Source organism: Saimiri boliviensis, chromosome 5 (genome assembly GCF_048565385.1).
Source record: "Saimiri boliviensis isolate mSaiBol1 chromosome 5, mSaiBol1.pri, whole genome shotgun sequence".
NCBI lineage: Eukaryota > Metazoa > Chordata > Mammalia > Primates > Cebidae > Saimiri > Saimiri boliviensis.
This window is the reverse complement of record NC_133453.1, coordinates 109,347,309-109,364,919: the sequence shown is the minus strand read 5'-3', so window position 1 is coordinate 109,364,919 and position 17,611 is coordinate 109,347,309. Positions and strand designations below refer to the sequence as shown.

At 46.1% G+C, this 17,611-nt stretch overlaps 1 protein-coding gene across 1 annotated transcript in view; it reads left to right on the top strand.

Moving 5' to 3' along the window:
- Positions 1-17,611, top strand: part of ERCC3 (ERCC excision repair 3, TFIIH core complex helicase subunit) — a 32,307-nt gene that overhangs the window by 2,275 nt on the left and 12,421 nt on the right. Inside the window, exons 4-10 of the mRNA XM_003931576.3 lie at positions 1,201-1,250; positions 1,682-1,817; positions 2,003-2,167; positions 2,643-2,847; positions 4,801-5,115; positions 11,125-11,309; positions 12,387-12,589. Of these exons, the coding sequence (XP_003931625.1) occupies positions 1,201-1,250; positions 1,682-1,817; positions 2,003-2,167; positions 2,643-2,847; positions 4,801-5,115; positions 11,125-11,309; positions 12,387-12,589 (1,259 nt within the window). The remainder of the gene's footprint in view (positions 1-1,200; positions 1,251-1,681; positions 1,818-2,002; positions 2,168-2,642; positions 2,848-4,800; positions 5,116-11,124; positions 11,310-12,386; positions 12,590-17,611) is intronic.

Here is a 17,611-nt window from a genome sequence, read left to right as displayed (position 1 = left end):
GAGGGTTCCATGTGATTAATAGTGGAACATGCTGGGTTTCTTCTGAGAGATGGGTGAATGCCATTTAAAAGAGATGGACAGTGGCTTTCATTGCCTTTGGCTATCTAAAGGGAGTCAGAGTCAGATCTTGGGATCTGGAGTGGCAGAAGAGTGCTGCAGGAATTCAGTTTGATACTGCACCCAGTCCCAGAGAAGCTGCGGGAGTCCTGGAGAGAGTTCTCTTTTCTTGTGATGTGCAAGCATGCCCAGCCAGGTGCGGTGGCTCTCGCCTGTGATCCCAACACTTTGGGAGGCAGGCAATCACCAGAGTCAGGAGTTTTAATCAGCCTGGCCAACATGGCAAAATCCTGTCTCTACTAAAAACACAAAAATTAGCTGGGCATGGTAGTGGGTGCCTGTAATCCCAGATACTCAGGTGAGATACCAAGGCAGGAGAATCGCTTGAACCTGGGTGGCAGAGGTTGCAGTGAGCTGAGATCGTGCCAGTGCACTCCAGCCGAGGCAACAGAGCGAGACTCCGCCTCAAAGAAAAAAAAAAAAAAGCATGTCCAAGGAGAGGGTCTTGCACTGGTACTGTGGCTGTGCCCGGTCTTGGCTGAGAATTGCCTACAGGGATGTAGGTGTTGGTTCACTGCAGTGGTGGATCAGGAGCAACAGCAGGGCCAGGCAGCTCCTCCATGTCTGTCGCACAACCTCTACTGTATTCCTTTCTAAAGGGAGTTGGGAACCTGGGAGGATTGTAGCTGTGTTCTCTGCCATCAAGATGCTTACATTCTAGTTGGGGAAATAACATTGGTGAAGAGGCTTTGCGTTTTATTTATGCAGCAATTACTGTGTACCTACTCTGTGCCAGGAGCTTTAGTAATACTGGTGTGGTCTTCTCCAGGTTAGAATGGGGGCTCTGGGAATAGAGAGGAAAGGCAGAATGCAAGGAGATTTTAAGCAGCGTTTTATAACTTAATAGATACACATGTGCATCAGAATTAGCCAGGCAAGAGGAAGATTTTGTTCTCAGAAAGCAGAGGCCAATGGAAAAAGCTCAGTTTAGGCAGATCTGACCCCTTTAGGATTGCAAGTTGGGCGTTCCTAAAGTAAAATGAACTTTTCACTTGGTTGGTAGGAGTACAATGTGACCAGTAGTGAATGTGTTCTGAGTGTGGACATGGCTGATTACCTGTTGGATGTTATCTCTGTTTGCAGTTGTGTACCGTCAGCTATGGAAAAGTCAAGCTGGTCTTGAAGCACAACAGGTAAGAGAGATTTCGTGACAGGCCTGTTCCAGCCAGGGCACTGTCACTCTGCATACCAGCAGGGAGAAAGGGATATGGGAAGGGCCTGATGTTTATGGGCTGTCTGCTCTGTACCAACACCACACTCCTCTGAAACACAGGTAAGAGAAAGAGAATAAGAGATGTGGCCCAGCGTGGAAACTCCTTCACCTGCCACTGTATTTCCCCTAGCAGTGGAGCTGGGCTCAGGCCCCTGCTTGACTTCAGACTGGGGCTTTGCCTGCAACCCTCATACGTCAAATCATGGCCAGCAGCTCAGAGTACAGATTTGGCAAAGGGTTGTGGGGAGAGTCATGAGGCCTCTGTTTCCAGACCATCTAATTGAATGAGGAATGGAATCTCCTGGAGGTACCTGCTAGACAGTAGAACCTTTCTTCCTCCCCTGCTTGCAGATACTTCGTTGAAAGCTCCCACCCTGATGTAATCCAGCATCTTCTCCAAGACCCGGTGATCCGAGAATGCCGCCTAAGAAACTCTGAAGGAGAGGCCACCGAGCTCATCACAGAGACTTTCACAAGCAAATCTGCTGTACGTGGATTCCTGGGTCACCCTTGGGTGGGGGCAGGCATTTAAGATTTCAGTTCTCTCAGGCTTCTTTAACCCGGCACTTACAAACTAGCAGCCCTGCTGGTTTCTGTCCCTTAAAACTTCACCCACTGCTTGATAACAGCAGAATTAAATGTGTGCACGTTCAGCAGCTACCTCTCTTACAGATTTCTAAGACAGCTGAAGGCAGTGTTGGGCCCTCCACTTCCCGAGTGACAGATCCACAGGGCAAATCTGACATCCCCATGGACCTGTTTGACTTCTATGAGCAAATGGACAAGGATGAGGAAGAAGAAGAAGAGACACAGACAGTATCTTTTGAAGTCAAGCAGGTTAGCGAATGTACCTTCCTCCGGGTTTCTTCACTGAGCTGCTGGTAGAAGCTAGCCCAGCCCTGTGTCAACTCTGCCTATAGTCTGTGTGAATGGAAGGAATCCCTGTTGGTTCCTGAATTGCTTTCTCCTTTTTATTATCTGTGGGCCATGGCATCATTCCTCTTGATGGAGTTAAAGGCCCAGTGTCCTCTTTATCAGGCTGCTAGGCTGGTCTTCACAAATTCCTGAGGAGATGTGAGAAATGGTGCCTGAAGGTCAGTTTTGGCTGCCGATTCAATTTCATTTTGATAGTGTTGTTAGTCTGGGCTGCTTTTCTGTGTTTTATCCCAGTTAACTGAGCAAAGTCTAAAATTATAGAAGTCTAGATAGAATGCCACTTTTCTGACCATTGGACTTCTTAGAAGATGTGATGTTCTTGAGTACACTTTGAAGTTAACAAGATTTTGAAACGCTTTTTGTGCTCACTTTCCAGGAGATGATTGAGGAACTCCAGAAACGTTGCATCCACCTGGAGTACCCTCTATTGGCAGAATACGACTTCCGGAATGATTCTGTCAACCCTGATATCAACATTGACCTAAAGCCCACAGCTGTCCTCAGACCCTATCAGGAGAAGAGCTTGCGAAAGATGTTTGGAAACGGGCGTGCACGTTCGGGGGTCATTGTTCTTCCCTGTGGTAAGTGGTACTGGAATTAAGAAGCGGGCTAGGCTGCTGTGACTGGGTCTGCCAGCTGCCTCCCGCTTTCTCTCTGCACATTTCCCTAAATCACACCTTGCTAAAAAGCCATGATCAGGTGACTCCCTGATTCATGACTTGACAAGTATTTGAGTACTTTCTGTGTATGGGTCCTGGGCTGGACACTGGGGGTATTATGGTGGCTAGAACAACACTTCTGACCTCATGGAGCTCATTCTCTGGGGAAGAAACAGATGGTAAGCAGATGTGTACAATCTTGGGTGGTGCTAGAGGCAATGAGAAATTAGAGCAGGTGAGAGGTGAGATTGTAATGATGGCAAGGGGCTGTCACACAGAGTGGGGTTAGGGTTCTTGTTCTTGAATCAACTTTAAGGGTTGTGTATTTGGAGACTCCTAGCACAGAAACTTGGGTGTTCCTGGATGACTTAGGATGGTGTGCATGTCTAGGAAAAGGCAGGAGTGGCCCCCGGGCACCTGTTTGACCACTTGTCCTCAGTAATGCTAGCTTCTAGCCTAGCTGCTTGGCCAGAGGCCACAACAGACTTACCTTGGGACCCCATTGAGGACTTACAGAGGTAAAGTCTTCAGGGAACGAGAAGTTGTTTTTTCCAAAACTCCAGGGGTTATTTTGATGATGTTTTTCTATTTTTTTTAATTAAAAAAATTTTTTAACTTACTTTTACTTCTGGTAACTCAGTATGTATTTTGTGTGTGTGTGTGTGTGTGTGTGTGTGTGAGTGTGTGTGTGACGGAGTCTCTCTTTGTTGCCCAGGCTGTGGTGCAGTGGCATGATCTCAGCTTCCTGCAACCTCTGCCTCCCAGGTTCAAGCAGTTCTCTGCCTCTACCTCAGCCTCCTGAGTAGCTGGGATTACAGACGCCCGCCACCGTGCCTGGCTAATTTTTGTATTTTTAGTAGAGACGGGGTTTCCCCATCTTGGCCAGGCTGGTCTTGAACCCCTGACCTTGTGATCCACCCACCTTGGCCTCCCAAAGTGCTTGGATTTCAAGTGTGAGCCACTGCACCCAGCCACGGAATGTATTTTTATAATAAAGGAAGGATCTCTGTTTAATGGAAAAGCTTGATTTTTATCTTGATCTTCAAATGGTGGATGGTAGTAAACTCAGAAGCTCCTGGAATTTCATCTTGTCTGTACACACTTAGTTCATCCCTGAGTCCTCAGTCCCGTTTACCTTGTAATAATAATAGTGGTCTTTTGCCAAGTCCCTTCTCCTGTGGGTTAGGCATGTTGTACCCCAGCGGCATTACTGTCTCGTGGCTGTGGGCATGGTAAGGTATTCCTCGGCTTTAGTTTTTCTTTTTTCATTTTGAGACAAAGTCTTGCTCTGTCGTCTAGGCTGGAGTGCTGTGGCACCATCTCGGCTCACTACAACCTCCGCCTCCTGAATTCAAGCAGTCTCCTGAATAACTATGATTATAGGTGCCCGCCACCATGCCCATCTAATTTTTTTGTATTTTTAGTAAAGAAGGGTTTCACCATGTTGGTCATAAACTGGTCTTAAACTGGCTGGTCTTAAACTCCTGACCTCAAGTGATCCACCCACCTTGGCCTCCCAAAGTGCTGTGATTACAGGTGTGAGCCATTGCGTCCAGCCAGGTTTTTCTCTCTTTAAAATGGCAATAGTAGGCATCTCTCTTCTCACTGGTTTCAGATTTTAACATTTAAATGAGATACATGTAAAGTACTGCAGTAGGCCCCAGCACCTGCTAATTCTCCCATGTGTGTGAAGTGAGCGTGTCTCCTCATTATAAAGAAGAAAATAGGCTGGAGCCATGTGTGTCACACAGATGTCAGCTCTGCAAAGTATTATAAGTCATTGTCCTAGATTGCTGTACTTATGAGTCATTCTGCCTGTCCCTGTCCTTCATTTCAGACTATCCTTGGGTGGGAATGCACTGTTGTTTCTTGTAGGTGCTGGAAAGTCCCTGGTTGGTGTGACTGCTGCATGCACTGTCAGAAAACGCTGTTTGGTGCTGGGCAACTCAGCTGTTTCTGTGGAACAGTGGAAAGCCCAGTTCAAGATGTGGTCCACCATTGACGACAGCCAGATCTGCCGGTTTACCTCCGATGCCAAGGACAAGCCCATCGGCTGCTCCGTTGCCATTAGCACCTACTCCATGCTGGGCCACACCACCAAAAGGTCCTGGGAGGCTGAGCGAGTCATGGAGTGGCTCAAGACCCAGGAGTGGGGCCTCATGATCCTGGACGAAGTGCACACGATACCAGGTAAACCGTCTGGAGCTGAGCTGTCCACTTGTTGAACAGACAGACCAATTTCCATTTGTTAGTTTGGAAGAGGGACTGCTGTGTAGCCCACCTAACTGGCTAAAAAGACTTGCTGGATAAAGCTTTTTAATAATTCTTAAGTTTGGATGGGATGCGGGCAGGAGTGTCCACATTCACAGCCTTCTTAATCACTGGCTCAGTGGTCCTTTACAAAATGATACTTTCTTTCCTCCATCTTCTTTTGCTGCTCAGCTTAATCCGTTTTTGAATGGCCCTCTAAAAACTGGATTAGAAACACTGAAAAGCCCCTCCTCAGTGGTGGTGATGTGTTTTCTTTGAAGCCTGAAATGTTGATTCTTACTCAGTATGTAATAGAAGCCCTGCTTCTTCAAGTATCACAGGCAAACCTTCTTCTAAAGCTGCTGTATTGATTTAATTTATATACCATAAAATCACCCCTTGCAAATATATAATCCAGTGTGTTTTGGTAAATTTGTGGAGCAGTGCAGCCATGACCATGATCCAAGTTTTTTTTTTTTTCTGGAATGACATCTCACTCTGTTGCCCAGGCTGGAGTGCCGTGGTGTGATCTCGGCTCACTGCAACCTCTGCCTCTTGTGTTCAAGTGATTCCCCTACCTCAGCCTCCCGAGTAGCTGGCTAATTTTGTTTTGTTTTTTTTTTGAGAAAGAGTTTCGCTTTTGTTGCCCAGGCTGCAATGACATGGTCTTGGCTCACTGCAACTTCTGCCTCCCAGGTTCAAGTGATTCTCCTGCCTCAGCCTCCCAAGTAGCTGGATTACAGGTGTGCACCACCATGCTAATTTTGTATTTTTAGTAGAGACAGGAATTCTCCATGTTGGTCAGGCTGGTCTCATACTCCGGACTTCAGATGATCCACCCGCCTCAGCCTCCCAAAGTGCTGGGATTACAGGTGTGAGCCACCACTCCTGGCCAAATTTCTGTATTTTTAGTAGAGATGGGGTTTCGCCATGTTGGCCAGGCTGGTCATGTACTCCGACCTCAAGTGATCTGCGCGCCTGGGCCTCCAAAGTACTGGGATTACAGACGTGAGCCACTGCATCCAGCCACCATGATCCAGTTTTAGATTTCCTTTGTACTCATTTGCAGTCAATCTTTGTTTCTCTGTCTAGTTCAGGTGACCACTGCACTGCTTTCTGTCACTACAGATTTACTTTTATGGAAAATTTATTTTCTTATGTCTGGCTTCTTTTACTTCACGTAATGGTTCATATGTGCCTTAGCATTTATTGGTAATTTGTTTCTTTTATTGCTGCATAGTTTTTTGGATGAATCTTTTTTGATAAAAACAGATTAAGGGATTATGATTAACAGGTTAGCGCTGAGCACGATGGCTCACACCTGTAGTCCCCTGGCGCTTTGGGAGGCGAAGGCAGGAGGATTGCTTGAGCCCAGGAGATTAAGATCAGCCTGGGTAACATAGTGAGACATGTCTCTACAAAAAAGTTTTTTTAATTAGCCAAGTGTGGTGGCGTGTACCTGTGGTCCCTGCTGCTCAGGAAGCTGAAGTGCGAGGATCACTTGAACCTGGGAGGTTGAGGCTGCAGTGAGCCGTGATTGTGCAACTGCACTCCAGCATGGGTGCCAGAGTGTAAGACCCTGTCTCAAAAAAAAAAGATGAACAGATAAGGGTAAATTAAGAAGTCTAGAGTAGAGGTTACTATGAACAAAATGAAATCTGAGGCATTTCCCAGGTAATGTTAAAAATGTTGTCAAAATGGTCTCAGCATCTGGTTCTTTCTGTGCACTGAGAGCTCTTCAGCACTGCTGGGTTTCAGGAGGTACCTAGAGATGTTCACAGCTGGCCAGGGAGGGATCGGAGGTCTTTCTCATGAATGCTGCAGGGTATGGGTTCTGCTGTGGGAAAGTACTCGGCATAGAGAGACAGCACAAGATGGCCATGCTGCCAGAGGAGAGCATAGAAACAATAGTCAAGGCTGAGGAAGGATAGAGGTATTGGGGCGATCTTGTAGGACCTTGTAGGCCACAGCAAGAACTTTGGCGTTGTACTCTTAGTGTGAAGACATCTAAGGGATTTGAGCAGAGGGTGACATGAGCTGACTTTACACTGTAAAAATACCACCCTGGCTGCTGTGCCGGGAATAGACTGAGGGAAGCAAGACAGAAGCGGTGAAGTAGGTTTGTGGAATTCCAGTAAGAAGTGTGAACCAGTAAGGATGAAAGTATGATTCAACTCTGGATTTGTAGTGAAGCTTTTAACTCACAGGTCAAATGGGATCAGAGAGAGAAATCAGGAATGACACTAAGGTTTTTGCCTCAAACAAAGGGAAGATAAAGTGGGCAATGCTATCAGAGATGGGGAATGCTGTCAAAGGAGCTGGTCTGGAAGGTGACTATCAGAAGTAGGGCTTTAGATGTATGAATTTGAGTTTCCTGTTAGGTATTTAGGCAATGGCAAAAAGGTAAAGAAATGGGCAAAAGAAATTGACAGACATTTCACCAAAAAAGGCATTACATATGTCAAAGAAGCACCTGAAAAAGTATTCAACCTTATTAGCCATCAGGGAACTGTAAATGAAACCTACTGCAGGATGCTCCTATATGCCAGTTAGAGTGGCCAGAATAAAAAATACTGATGTGCCAGTGCTGATGAGGTCACAGAACACCTGAACTGTCACACATTCCTGGAGGATGGATAGCAAAGTGTATGGTCACTGTGGAAAACAGTTTGTCAGTTTGTTGTAAAATTACCACATGACCCATCAGTCCCATTCCTGGGTATCTTAGATAAATGAAAATAGGCTTACACAAAGTCCTGTACACGAATGTTCATGGCAGCTGTGTTCATAATATCCAAAACCCAAGTGGTCATCAGTAGGTGTCTGGATAAACAAGCTGTGGGGTACATCCATGCACTGGGACACTACTCAGCAGTGAATAAGAACAAACACTGCATGTTGCAACTTGGATGAATCTCAAAAGCATGGTGCTGTGTAAAAGAAGCCAGTCTCAAAAGCTTCCAGAGTGTATATTTATACAACAATGACAATATAGTGCTGGCCAGCAGATCAATGGTTGCCAGAAGTGGGGGATCAGAGAGGGATGACTCTGAAATGACAGCATGGGGGAGTTTTTTGGGGTGATGTCTTTATCTGTAACTTGATTGTGGTGCTGATTACAAAAACGTAAATGTGTTAAAATGCATAGAGCTAACTGCTCCACCCCTGCCCCCGTCAGTTTTACTGTGATAATTTAAAAACTAAAAAGAAAAAAACATTAAGGGGAAGGGTGGGTATGGGGTCTGCTAGGATTGAAAATTAATGATACAGAGATTCACTACCCGCAAAGGAGTTTGGAACTGTTCTGCTGTTCTGTAGCAGTTTGGTTGGAAGCTGCATTCAGGGCTTGAGGCATTCTGTCTGACTGTATGTTTGGTATACGTTCTTGTTTTTCTTTAACCCAATTCCCAGGTCCCAGCTTCTAGTGGGCAGCAGCACAGGTTTGGGATTGGTTATCTGATGACAAGTACAAAAAGGTGTACCCTACACTCACGTATGTGTGTGAATTTGTCTCTCTCTCATCTAGTTCACTGGATGAGTTAGTCCTTGGTTGAGTTGTGGAGTGAAACAAACGAGTTCTGAGGGATTTTTGAGTACAGGCCCTATAAGCCCAGCGGCCTGGCCATGCTCATTGTCCCAGAGAGCAAATGTTAAATAAGGGAATGCTAGTAAACAGAGTAAATCTTCTGACCGTTCAACGTCTGTGATGGGTTAGGTGGTGTGATCAGTCTATGAGATTTATCTCAAAGGATAGATTGCTGTGCTGTTTCATAGATTTTTCAAAAGGAGCTCTGTTAGATCTTTTTATTAATGACATTCGTATTATGGTACTTGTATATATTAAGCACTTCCTGTGTGCTAGACAAGGGGCCAGTTTCATTATTTGTACAGGTATTTATTGAGAACCTGCTAAGTCCAGGTACTGTACTTGGCCCTGGAGACAAAGTGGGAGGGCAGCCAAGTAACCACACAAATAAATGCCAAATGACAACCATGACATAATGTTGTGTGACACAAGCCAAACACAAAGCGCATACTATGATTTCATTTGTGTAAAATTCAGAAAGGAGGCAAACCCCTCTCTGATGACAGAGGTCAGAGAAGTGGTTCCCTTAAGGGAGAGTGCTATCTATTGACAGGAGGGGTTAGGGGAGAGACCTCTGGGTGACTGATGCTCCATATCCTGATCTAGGTGGTTCCACAGCTGCGTGTCTCTGTAAAAATGTATTGAGTAGTACATTGTGAGTTATTCACCTGTGACAGCTGTCAGGGCAGTAGGAGAGTATAAGAGGAGGGGTGTGATGGGATCATGGGTGTCCAGGCAGAGTCCTGTCTGCCTTGTCCTTGCCTTGGGTCATTATGTCCCCCAGTGCCGCCTCTCTGGGGCCCACACTGGGTTGGTGTTGCCATTGCCTTGACTACCATTTCCCTCTTAACATGGGGAGCTTGGTCTGGGGTTCTTGCTACTGTTTTTTGGAGCCATCCAGTCTTTCCTTAGAGATAACCTTTAGCTGATTTTGCTTGTTTTTTTGTGTAGTGTTTGTGTGCATGTGTGTGTGTTTGCGTGTGGTGGTGTGTGCAAACCATGTAGCTGTAAAACTAAACATTTACTTAGACAACCCTCTTATTTCACTGTTAATGTCATTGTGTTTTGGTGCATTCGGGCCTCTTTTTCCTTGTTGTGTCAGTTTATTTCTGAAATGTCATTAGCCCCACTTTAAATTATGTGTCAAGTTAAGCATGACTCAAACATTTTAACCTTCCTTCAGAGTATTAGAATTGTTAAAAGGTGAGCCCAGGCCGAGCGCGGTGGCTCACGCCTGTAATCCGAGCACTTTGGGAGGCCGAGGCAGGTGGATCACGAGGTCAAGAGATCGAGACCATCCTGGTCAACATGGTGAAACCCCGTCTCTACTAAAAATACAAAAAAATTAGCTGGGCATGGTGGCGCGTGCCTGTAATCCCAGCTACTCAGGAGGCTGAGGCAGGAGAATTGCCTGAACCCAGGAGGCGGAGGTTGCGGTGAGCCAAGATCGCGCCATTGCACTCCAGCCTGGGTAACAAGAGCGAAACTCCGTCTAAAAAAAAAAAAAAAAAAAGGTGAGCCCATGGAAACCCATAAATTAGGTCTTTTAAGAATGAACATCTCGTACTTATTTATGTGTTTATTTGATAAATCAGAGAGAATTATAATATTCAAAAGAAAGGAAGAAAAAGGAAGTTGCTGGTTGACCAAAGTGATTGAATTGGTAAAGTTTGAAGAGGGGAGTTTCCTAAGGTGGGCCAGAGTGCTTGGGCAGAGCAGTGCCTGGAGTTTCATCAGTCCCCTGGGCTTGGCTTTCTCCCTGGTTTCTGGGAAGATGATGAGAAGCTGAGCAGAGCTGGCTTCTTTCATTTCTTTGTCCCCCTAGATCACCAGCTGTCTTTTCAGTAACCTGGGTACAGGTTTTAGGGAAAAATTCCTTGCGTAATTGAGAGCTTAATGGTATTGTAAGTGTTGCAGGTTGTGTTTCAAACTGCCATCTGCACTTCTGCTGATAACTGTTGTGAGGGGAATGTTGGGGTCCATCAACTGGGAGCTTCCTTAAGTCCATTTTCGCTTGTCCTCCTTTTCATTTTCTTTTGGACAGGTCTAAAAGTGATGGCGAAGCATTTGCCTAGTCATTCTTGTCTAGAGCCAGCTTCTGTGGTCCTAAAACCTGAGGGTTAGCTCATGTGGTGTCATAAGCCAGTGTTAAATTGCACAGCTATTAGCATTTTAAAAAGTGACTGGGTGTGGTGGCTCATGCCTGTAATCCCAGCACTTTGGGAGGCCAAGGCAGGAGGATTGTTTGAGGCCAGGAGTTTAAGACCAGCCCAGGCAACATAGTGAGACCCCCATCTCTACAAAAAATATTGAAAAGAAAAAAAAGAAAAATGACAATGTGAATGCTCCCATTGTTTCCTCAGCCAAGATGTTCCGAAGGGTGCTCACCATCGTGCAGGCCCACTGTAAGCTGGGTTTGACTGCAACCCTCGTCCGGGAAGATGACAAAATTGTGGATTTAAATTTTCTTATTGGACCTAAGCTCTACGAAGCCAACTGGATGGAGCTGCAGAATAATGGCTACATCGCCAATGTCCAGTGTGCTGAGGTAGCTGGTCTGGGCTGGGGGCATCTGGGACAGGGCCTCGTCCCGTGGGCAGAAGAGTGATCAGGTTGACTCCTCATGGGCAGGCATAGGTCAGGACTTATGCTGATCTGCTACTATCTCATGCAGGATTGTCAGTTACCCTCTGGGTGGGTAGTACTAGACCCACTTCCCCATATCTTCTACCTTGTCACGTATCTCACATATCCCTGAATTTGAGATGATTCTTTTTCCTAGCCACTGGGTTTACCAGTCATGGATTTCTGTGGGTGAGGATTAGAGTTCAGGGCACAGGGATGAATGAAGGCCCCTGATACCACAGTGCTGCCTGCGAGCCTGGCAGCAAAGGGCTTTGCTCTGATGGCCCCAAGCGCCTGACTGACATGCTCCTGGCCCTGCTGGGAAGTGTGTGCATAGGTGGCAGTACTCAGTAGCAGTGCTGACTTGTGTGTGGCCATGTGGCTGGCCTAAACAGAGGAATTGCTGGCACTCCCAATTGAGAATCTGGTTTCCCTCACTTGCAGCTGGTGTGAAAATAACTCCCTGGATATGATTGCATTTAAAAATCTTAAGCAGTTGACATGTCAAAGTGTCTGGTTCAACGGGAGGTATTAGGTTGAGTTTAGTTTTGTGTATGCATTTATTTTCAGTTGTATTTATATGTAATTCACATACCTTTGGTTTGGGGTTTTGTTTTTGAGACAGGGTCTCACTCTGTCACCCAGGCTGGAGTGCAGTAGCGTGATCACCCACTGCACCCTCCGCCTCCTGGGTTCAAGTGGTTCTCCTGCCTTAGCCTCTCGCATAGCTGGAATTACAGATATGCACCACCACACCTAGCTAATTTTTGTGTTTTTAGTAGAGACAGGGTTTCACCATGTTGGCCAGGCTGGTCTTGAACTCCTGGCCTCAACTGATCTGCCTGCCTTGGCCTCTCAAAGTGCTGGGATTACAGGCGTGAGCCACTGCACCTGGCTGGTTTTTTAAAAAGTAATTCTGCTAAAAGAAAGGGCTTCAAAAGTATTTAATTGTGTAATGTTTAAACTTGTAAAATAACCCCTGTTTCTTACTGAATCACAGGTTTGGTGCCCTATGTCTCCTGAATTTTACCGGGAATATGTGGCAATCAAAACCAAGAAACGAATCTTGCTGTACACCATGAACCCCAACAAATTTAGAGCTTGCCAGTTTCTGATCAAGTTTCATGAAAGAAGGAATGACAAGATTATTGTCTTTGCTGACAATGTGTTTGCCCTGAAGGAATATGCCATTCGACTGAACAAGTAAGAAGTGAAAACTTGGAGCTTCCTTCAGGCCAGTTTCTCTTCCCCGTTGAGAGTGCAGAAGGTGCCTGTGGTGTGTGTTTTTTCCCCTGAGGAACTTCTTGGGATCCAGAGATCTCTTTCTGTGGCCCTGATCTCAGAAACCAGGGAAGACTTAAAAGCAGGTGGTTAGAGTCAGAGGTTAGAGCATAAAGAAAAGGGGGGCCTGGTCACCTGAGACTGAAGAACAGGGAACAGAGAGTTGGACTGAGCTGCATGGGGCCCCATGGAAGATCTGGGCTCCAAAGGTGGATGGGAGTTGGCATTTGGAGCTTTGGACTTCGTGAGCTCTGTGGGTGGAGAGAAGGCCAGACTGGGTGGTTTAGGGACTAGGAGGGCAAGACAGGCTGGGCCAGCATTCCATGTCTGGACTGGCATCTGGAAGGAGCTTCTTAGAAATGCTCATCCCGTGTCCTCACCAACCTGTGGCTCCACGCAAATATGTGTGCCTAAAACCTGGCTCTTGTAAATCTCTGCCAAGTAAGGAGAAAGAGACCTGTGCTTGCTTCTACAGTGACACAGGATTTCAGGTGCTGTAAGTGTTGCAGAAGGCCAGGCCCTCTGGAGACAGGTCGAGCTATGTGCTATGTGTAGTATACATATGTTTTCTTCAATCCTCACTTCAGCCATATGAGATGTTGTTCCCATCGTATAGAAGGAAAAACAAAGCTGTAGAACAATTAAATTTCTCAAGATTCTAAAATTATACCTTTCCTTAATTTAGAAAGACTTTGTAATCCAAGTCAACATTTAGATTATTATGAAAAACAGCAATCAATTCCTTGCTTCTGTTTTCCCACCCACAATTACTATATCTTGAAGACCACCAGCTTCAACTCTTTTTTGTTGTTTACTTTCATATTTCTTTTTATCTTTTTTTTGGAGATAGAGTCTCACTCTGTCCCAGGCTGTACTGTGGTGGTGTAATAGTGGCTCACTGCAGCCTTGACCTCCTGGGCTCGCTCAATCAATCCTTCCACCTCACCTTCCCAGGTAGCTGGGTCTACAGGCACACACCACCACACCCAGCTAATTTTTGTATTTTTTGTAGAGATGGGGTTTTGCTATGTTGCCCAGGCTGGTCTCAAACTCCTGGGCTCAAGCGATCCTCCTGCCTTGGCCTCCCAAAGTGCTGGGATTACAGTCATGAGCCACTGTGCCTGGCCTACCTTCATCTTTCTAAGTAATAGCTTATGTAGTAATTTCTTGATTATGAGTTGTAGAAATTGCCTATTAAGTTCCTACTGTAGGAGTTGAGGGTTTGACTTTCTTACATACACCACTCCCCCATTCCTGTTTCCTGTCCTACCATTCTCCCAATATGGGAATAGCACAAGTTGGGGGTTACATTAATATTCAGGGTTACATCATTTTGACTGTGTAAGTATCGTTTAGAGATAACCATATAGTGTCATTGTTCAGGCGAAGCTGTGGAGTGTAGTATTACGTTTTCTTTTTTGTAAATACTTGTTTGCCTTGGAGTTAATAATTGCTTCGTCATTGCTTTTGCTTGTTTTTTTTGGAGATTTAATAGTTGTTCCTCTCCAAACTCTTCACATAACCATAAACTCAGTAGGGTCAGGTAGTTTCTTAGTTTCTTTTTTTCTGTTTCCCTTGTGGGATCCCTACCAGCATGCCATCCCCCAACTCTGTTCTGGCCTGCTTGCTGTCTAGGACTAGAGATGCCACCAGTTATTATGGGCTTTCCCTTGGACACCACCCCATGAACTCTCTAGGCCTTTTTCTTGTGTGGGGACCCCCGTTGCCCACCCTCAAGTCTCTACTCTCTTGATGACTCATTTTGATGGAGCACATATTCCAGTAGACTCCTGTGAGAAGGGATGTAGGAGGGGAAGCTTTGGAGACTTCACCTGTTTGCAGATGTCTTTTACCTGACTTTACACTTGATCAATAATTTGGCAGGTCCACAGAACTAACGTTGGAGCTTCTAGTGCGGCAGCTCGGAAGTCTGATGCCCTGTGCTTCCTCTCAGTGTGTTGTCTGCTGTGGTGGCTCTGTGTTTTCCTTCCCTTGAATACTGGTAGGATTTGGAGATTTCAAAATGATACTCCTAATGTTTTTTCTTTCATTGTGATGGGTGCTCAGTAGGCCCTTTCTGTCTGGAAACTCGTGTCCTTCAGTCCTGAGAATTCCTATTTTTTGTTGTTAATCACCTCTGTGTTCTCTCTTTTTAGAATCTTGACTGGTCAGATGTTAGATCCTCTGAACAGCTTCTCCTGTTTGCTTGCCTTTTTTCTTTTCTTTTCTTTGCTTTTCTTTTCTTTTCTTTTCTTTTCTTTTCTTTTCTTTTAATGCTTTGTCTTCTAACCTTCTATTGAGACTTGTTAATTTCTGAGAGTTCTTTCCTGGTAACTGTTCTTGTTTTGTGAATAGTGTCTTCTCTGAGGCTCTGAAGCTTTTGAAGCTTCCTTCTGTTTCCTGCACTGTTTCTTTTCTTCATTCTTTTTGTCTTGATTGTTTTTACCTGCCTGTCAAGTCCTTCTGAGTTTTGGTAATCCTTGGCTGGATTTTCTTGCTTAAAGTCAGTCACTAAAAAGCCAGCAGGCCTTTCTGTATGGCTTAGTGGGTTTGCCAGCTTGTGGACCTCACCAGAGTGACTGGGCAGGGACCTGGCTATTTCTTCACGAGAATGCCAAATGCCAGTATCTCTAGGACTTTTTGCTTGGGCTGGATAGTTTCTTCAGAGAGGAATTTTCCAGCCCTTTGGGCACCACCTTGTGTTAGGGGAGGAGGAGGGCTAGTGGCATCTTCTCATTCAGTCTCGCCTTTGCCCTCAGCTCTGCCTGGTGTCCCTGGAAAGTAAGCCTCCAGTGCTCCACCAGCAGAGGCAGCCTGCCTATGCCAGCCTGGCCTGACTGCTCCTTGCACTCACACGCTGCTGCGCACTTCCCCACCTCCTCAGGCAACTGGTGATGAGTTCCTGATCCCTCCTGCATTCCACAAAGGACAGTGACGGGTGTCATATGCCTCTTCTCTCCTGCCGGCTCCAGCTTCAGCTTTCTTTAGTCTCTTAGCTCAGGTTCTGTGTCTGTGTCTGTCTGCTTTTCAGCTTCTGAAATGTTACCCACTTCTCTCATCTGCTGTTATTTCTTCTCCTGTTTTCTTTGTGGGTTTGTGTTCTTTACTGTCACATTAGTGCCAGTTTGAGCAGGGCAATGAGACAGTGCCTATATTTACTGTGTCATATTTAAGAGCCATCTTCCCTTCCCGTCCTTCCTCCCACAGCAGCGCTCCTCCACAGTCTTCTGAGCCTCATTCCAGGGGCCTCCCCCACCTAAATTTGCAGCACTCCTGAGGCTTGTTCCTTGGCCACAGCCTCCCGAGCATCTGCTTGAGCAGGGATGTTAATTTGCCTGGCACTGTCGACTCTGAGCCAGTCTGGCACAGTGAAGGGCAGCAGATTGTGGCTGTCTCCTGTGCACTGGAATGATCATTACAATGTGTACTTCTTACCTTTTTTTGTGCCTCTGGCCTTTAAATGTATGAAGTAGTGTTTTTCCTTCTTGGTTTTCTCACTTCTAAAATGATCCTGTGGGCCGGGTGCAGTGGCTCATGCCTATAATCAGCACTTTCGGAAGCCAAGGCAGAAAGATTACTTGAGAGCAGGAGTTCAAGACCAGCCTGGGCAATATAGTGAGACCCCATCCTTTAAAAACAAATGTGATCCTGTGGCTCCTGGGTATTGCTCCATTCTTAGCTTGTGTGTGTGGTGGGGATTCTCCAAGCTTTTGGCTCCTCCCCCGCTTCATAAGAAAGGCATCAGTATCACCAAAGCACTTTGCAAGAGAGACTTAGGGTTATGTGGCAGTATGAGGCCATGGGCAGAGCCTCGTCTTTAGGATCAGACAGACTGGATGTGGGAAAGTTGTCTACCTCTGAACTCCTTTTGTGCTTTGGTCACGCGGAACTACTGCCACCCAGTGTGTCCCTGGCCCTCGTGTCCGTTGATGGTGGGTGATGGATTCTTATGCCTGGCAGCTTGTAAGTGTTCAGTAAATGTGAAGTTCTCCACTTGGAGGATGTTTATCCTTCTATTTCAGCTGTATGGGGGAACCTTTAGAAACCGAGGGCTCCCCACTGTGCGAGTAGTTTTTCCTGGTGATGGGAGAGGAGAAAACCACCTAAAAACCTGGGTATTAAGAGTCAGGCTGTTCTGATGAGTAGGGCTTCCTCACTTTTTTCACGGCATGACATGCATAGAAAATGATAAACTGCTGTGGTGGTCAGGACACTCTGGATACCAGGCAAGGCAGTTTGTGACTAGGCACTGCCCTGGGTGCTAATGGGCCTGGGCAGTGGAGCAGCCACTCCCTGGTTCCACCTGTTCAGGCTCCTGACCCTTGGTTTCCCACATGTAAATTGGGGCACATGAAACCTGTCTTTTACAGTACTGAGGAGTCTTGGTAGGGCTGGCTAGCTTTTTCTTGAGACAGAGTCTCTGTCGCCCAGGCTGTAGTGCAGGGTTACGATCTCGGCTTGCCCCAACCTCTGCCTCCCAGGTTCAAGAGATTCTCCTGCCTCGGACTCCTGAGTAGCTGGGACTATAGGCACATGCTACCATGCCCTGTTATTTTTTTGTATTTTTAGTAGAGATGAAGTCTCACCATATTGGCCAGGTTGGTCTCAAACTCCTGACCTCAGGTGATCCCCCTGCCTTGGTCTCCCAAAGTGCTGGGATTACAGGCATGAGCCACTGCGCCCGGCCTGGATTTTTTGTTTTCATGTAGTACTCAGCTCGGTATGTTTGGTGTTGGTAGGCCCTGCGTACCTGTAGCTTGTCCTCATTGTCTTTATCATCATCACAGTTGTTATGATCCTTGGGAAGCTACAAAAAGTGTCCACTGCCACATTCCAAGACAAAAGGAGAGGGAGTATGACATTCCCAGGGCTATGGGATAATAACCAGTGAGTTCATTAATAGGGTTGTGCCCTAAGTTTTTAAAATGTATTGTTACGGGAAGT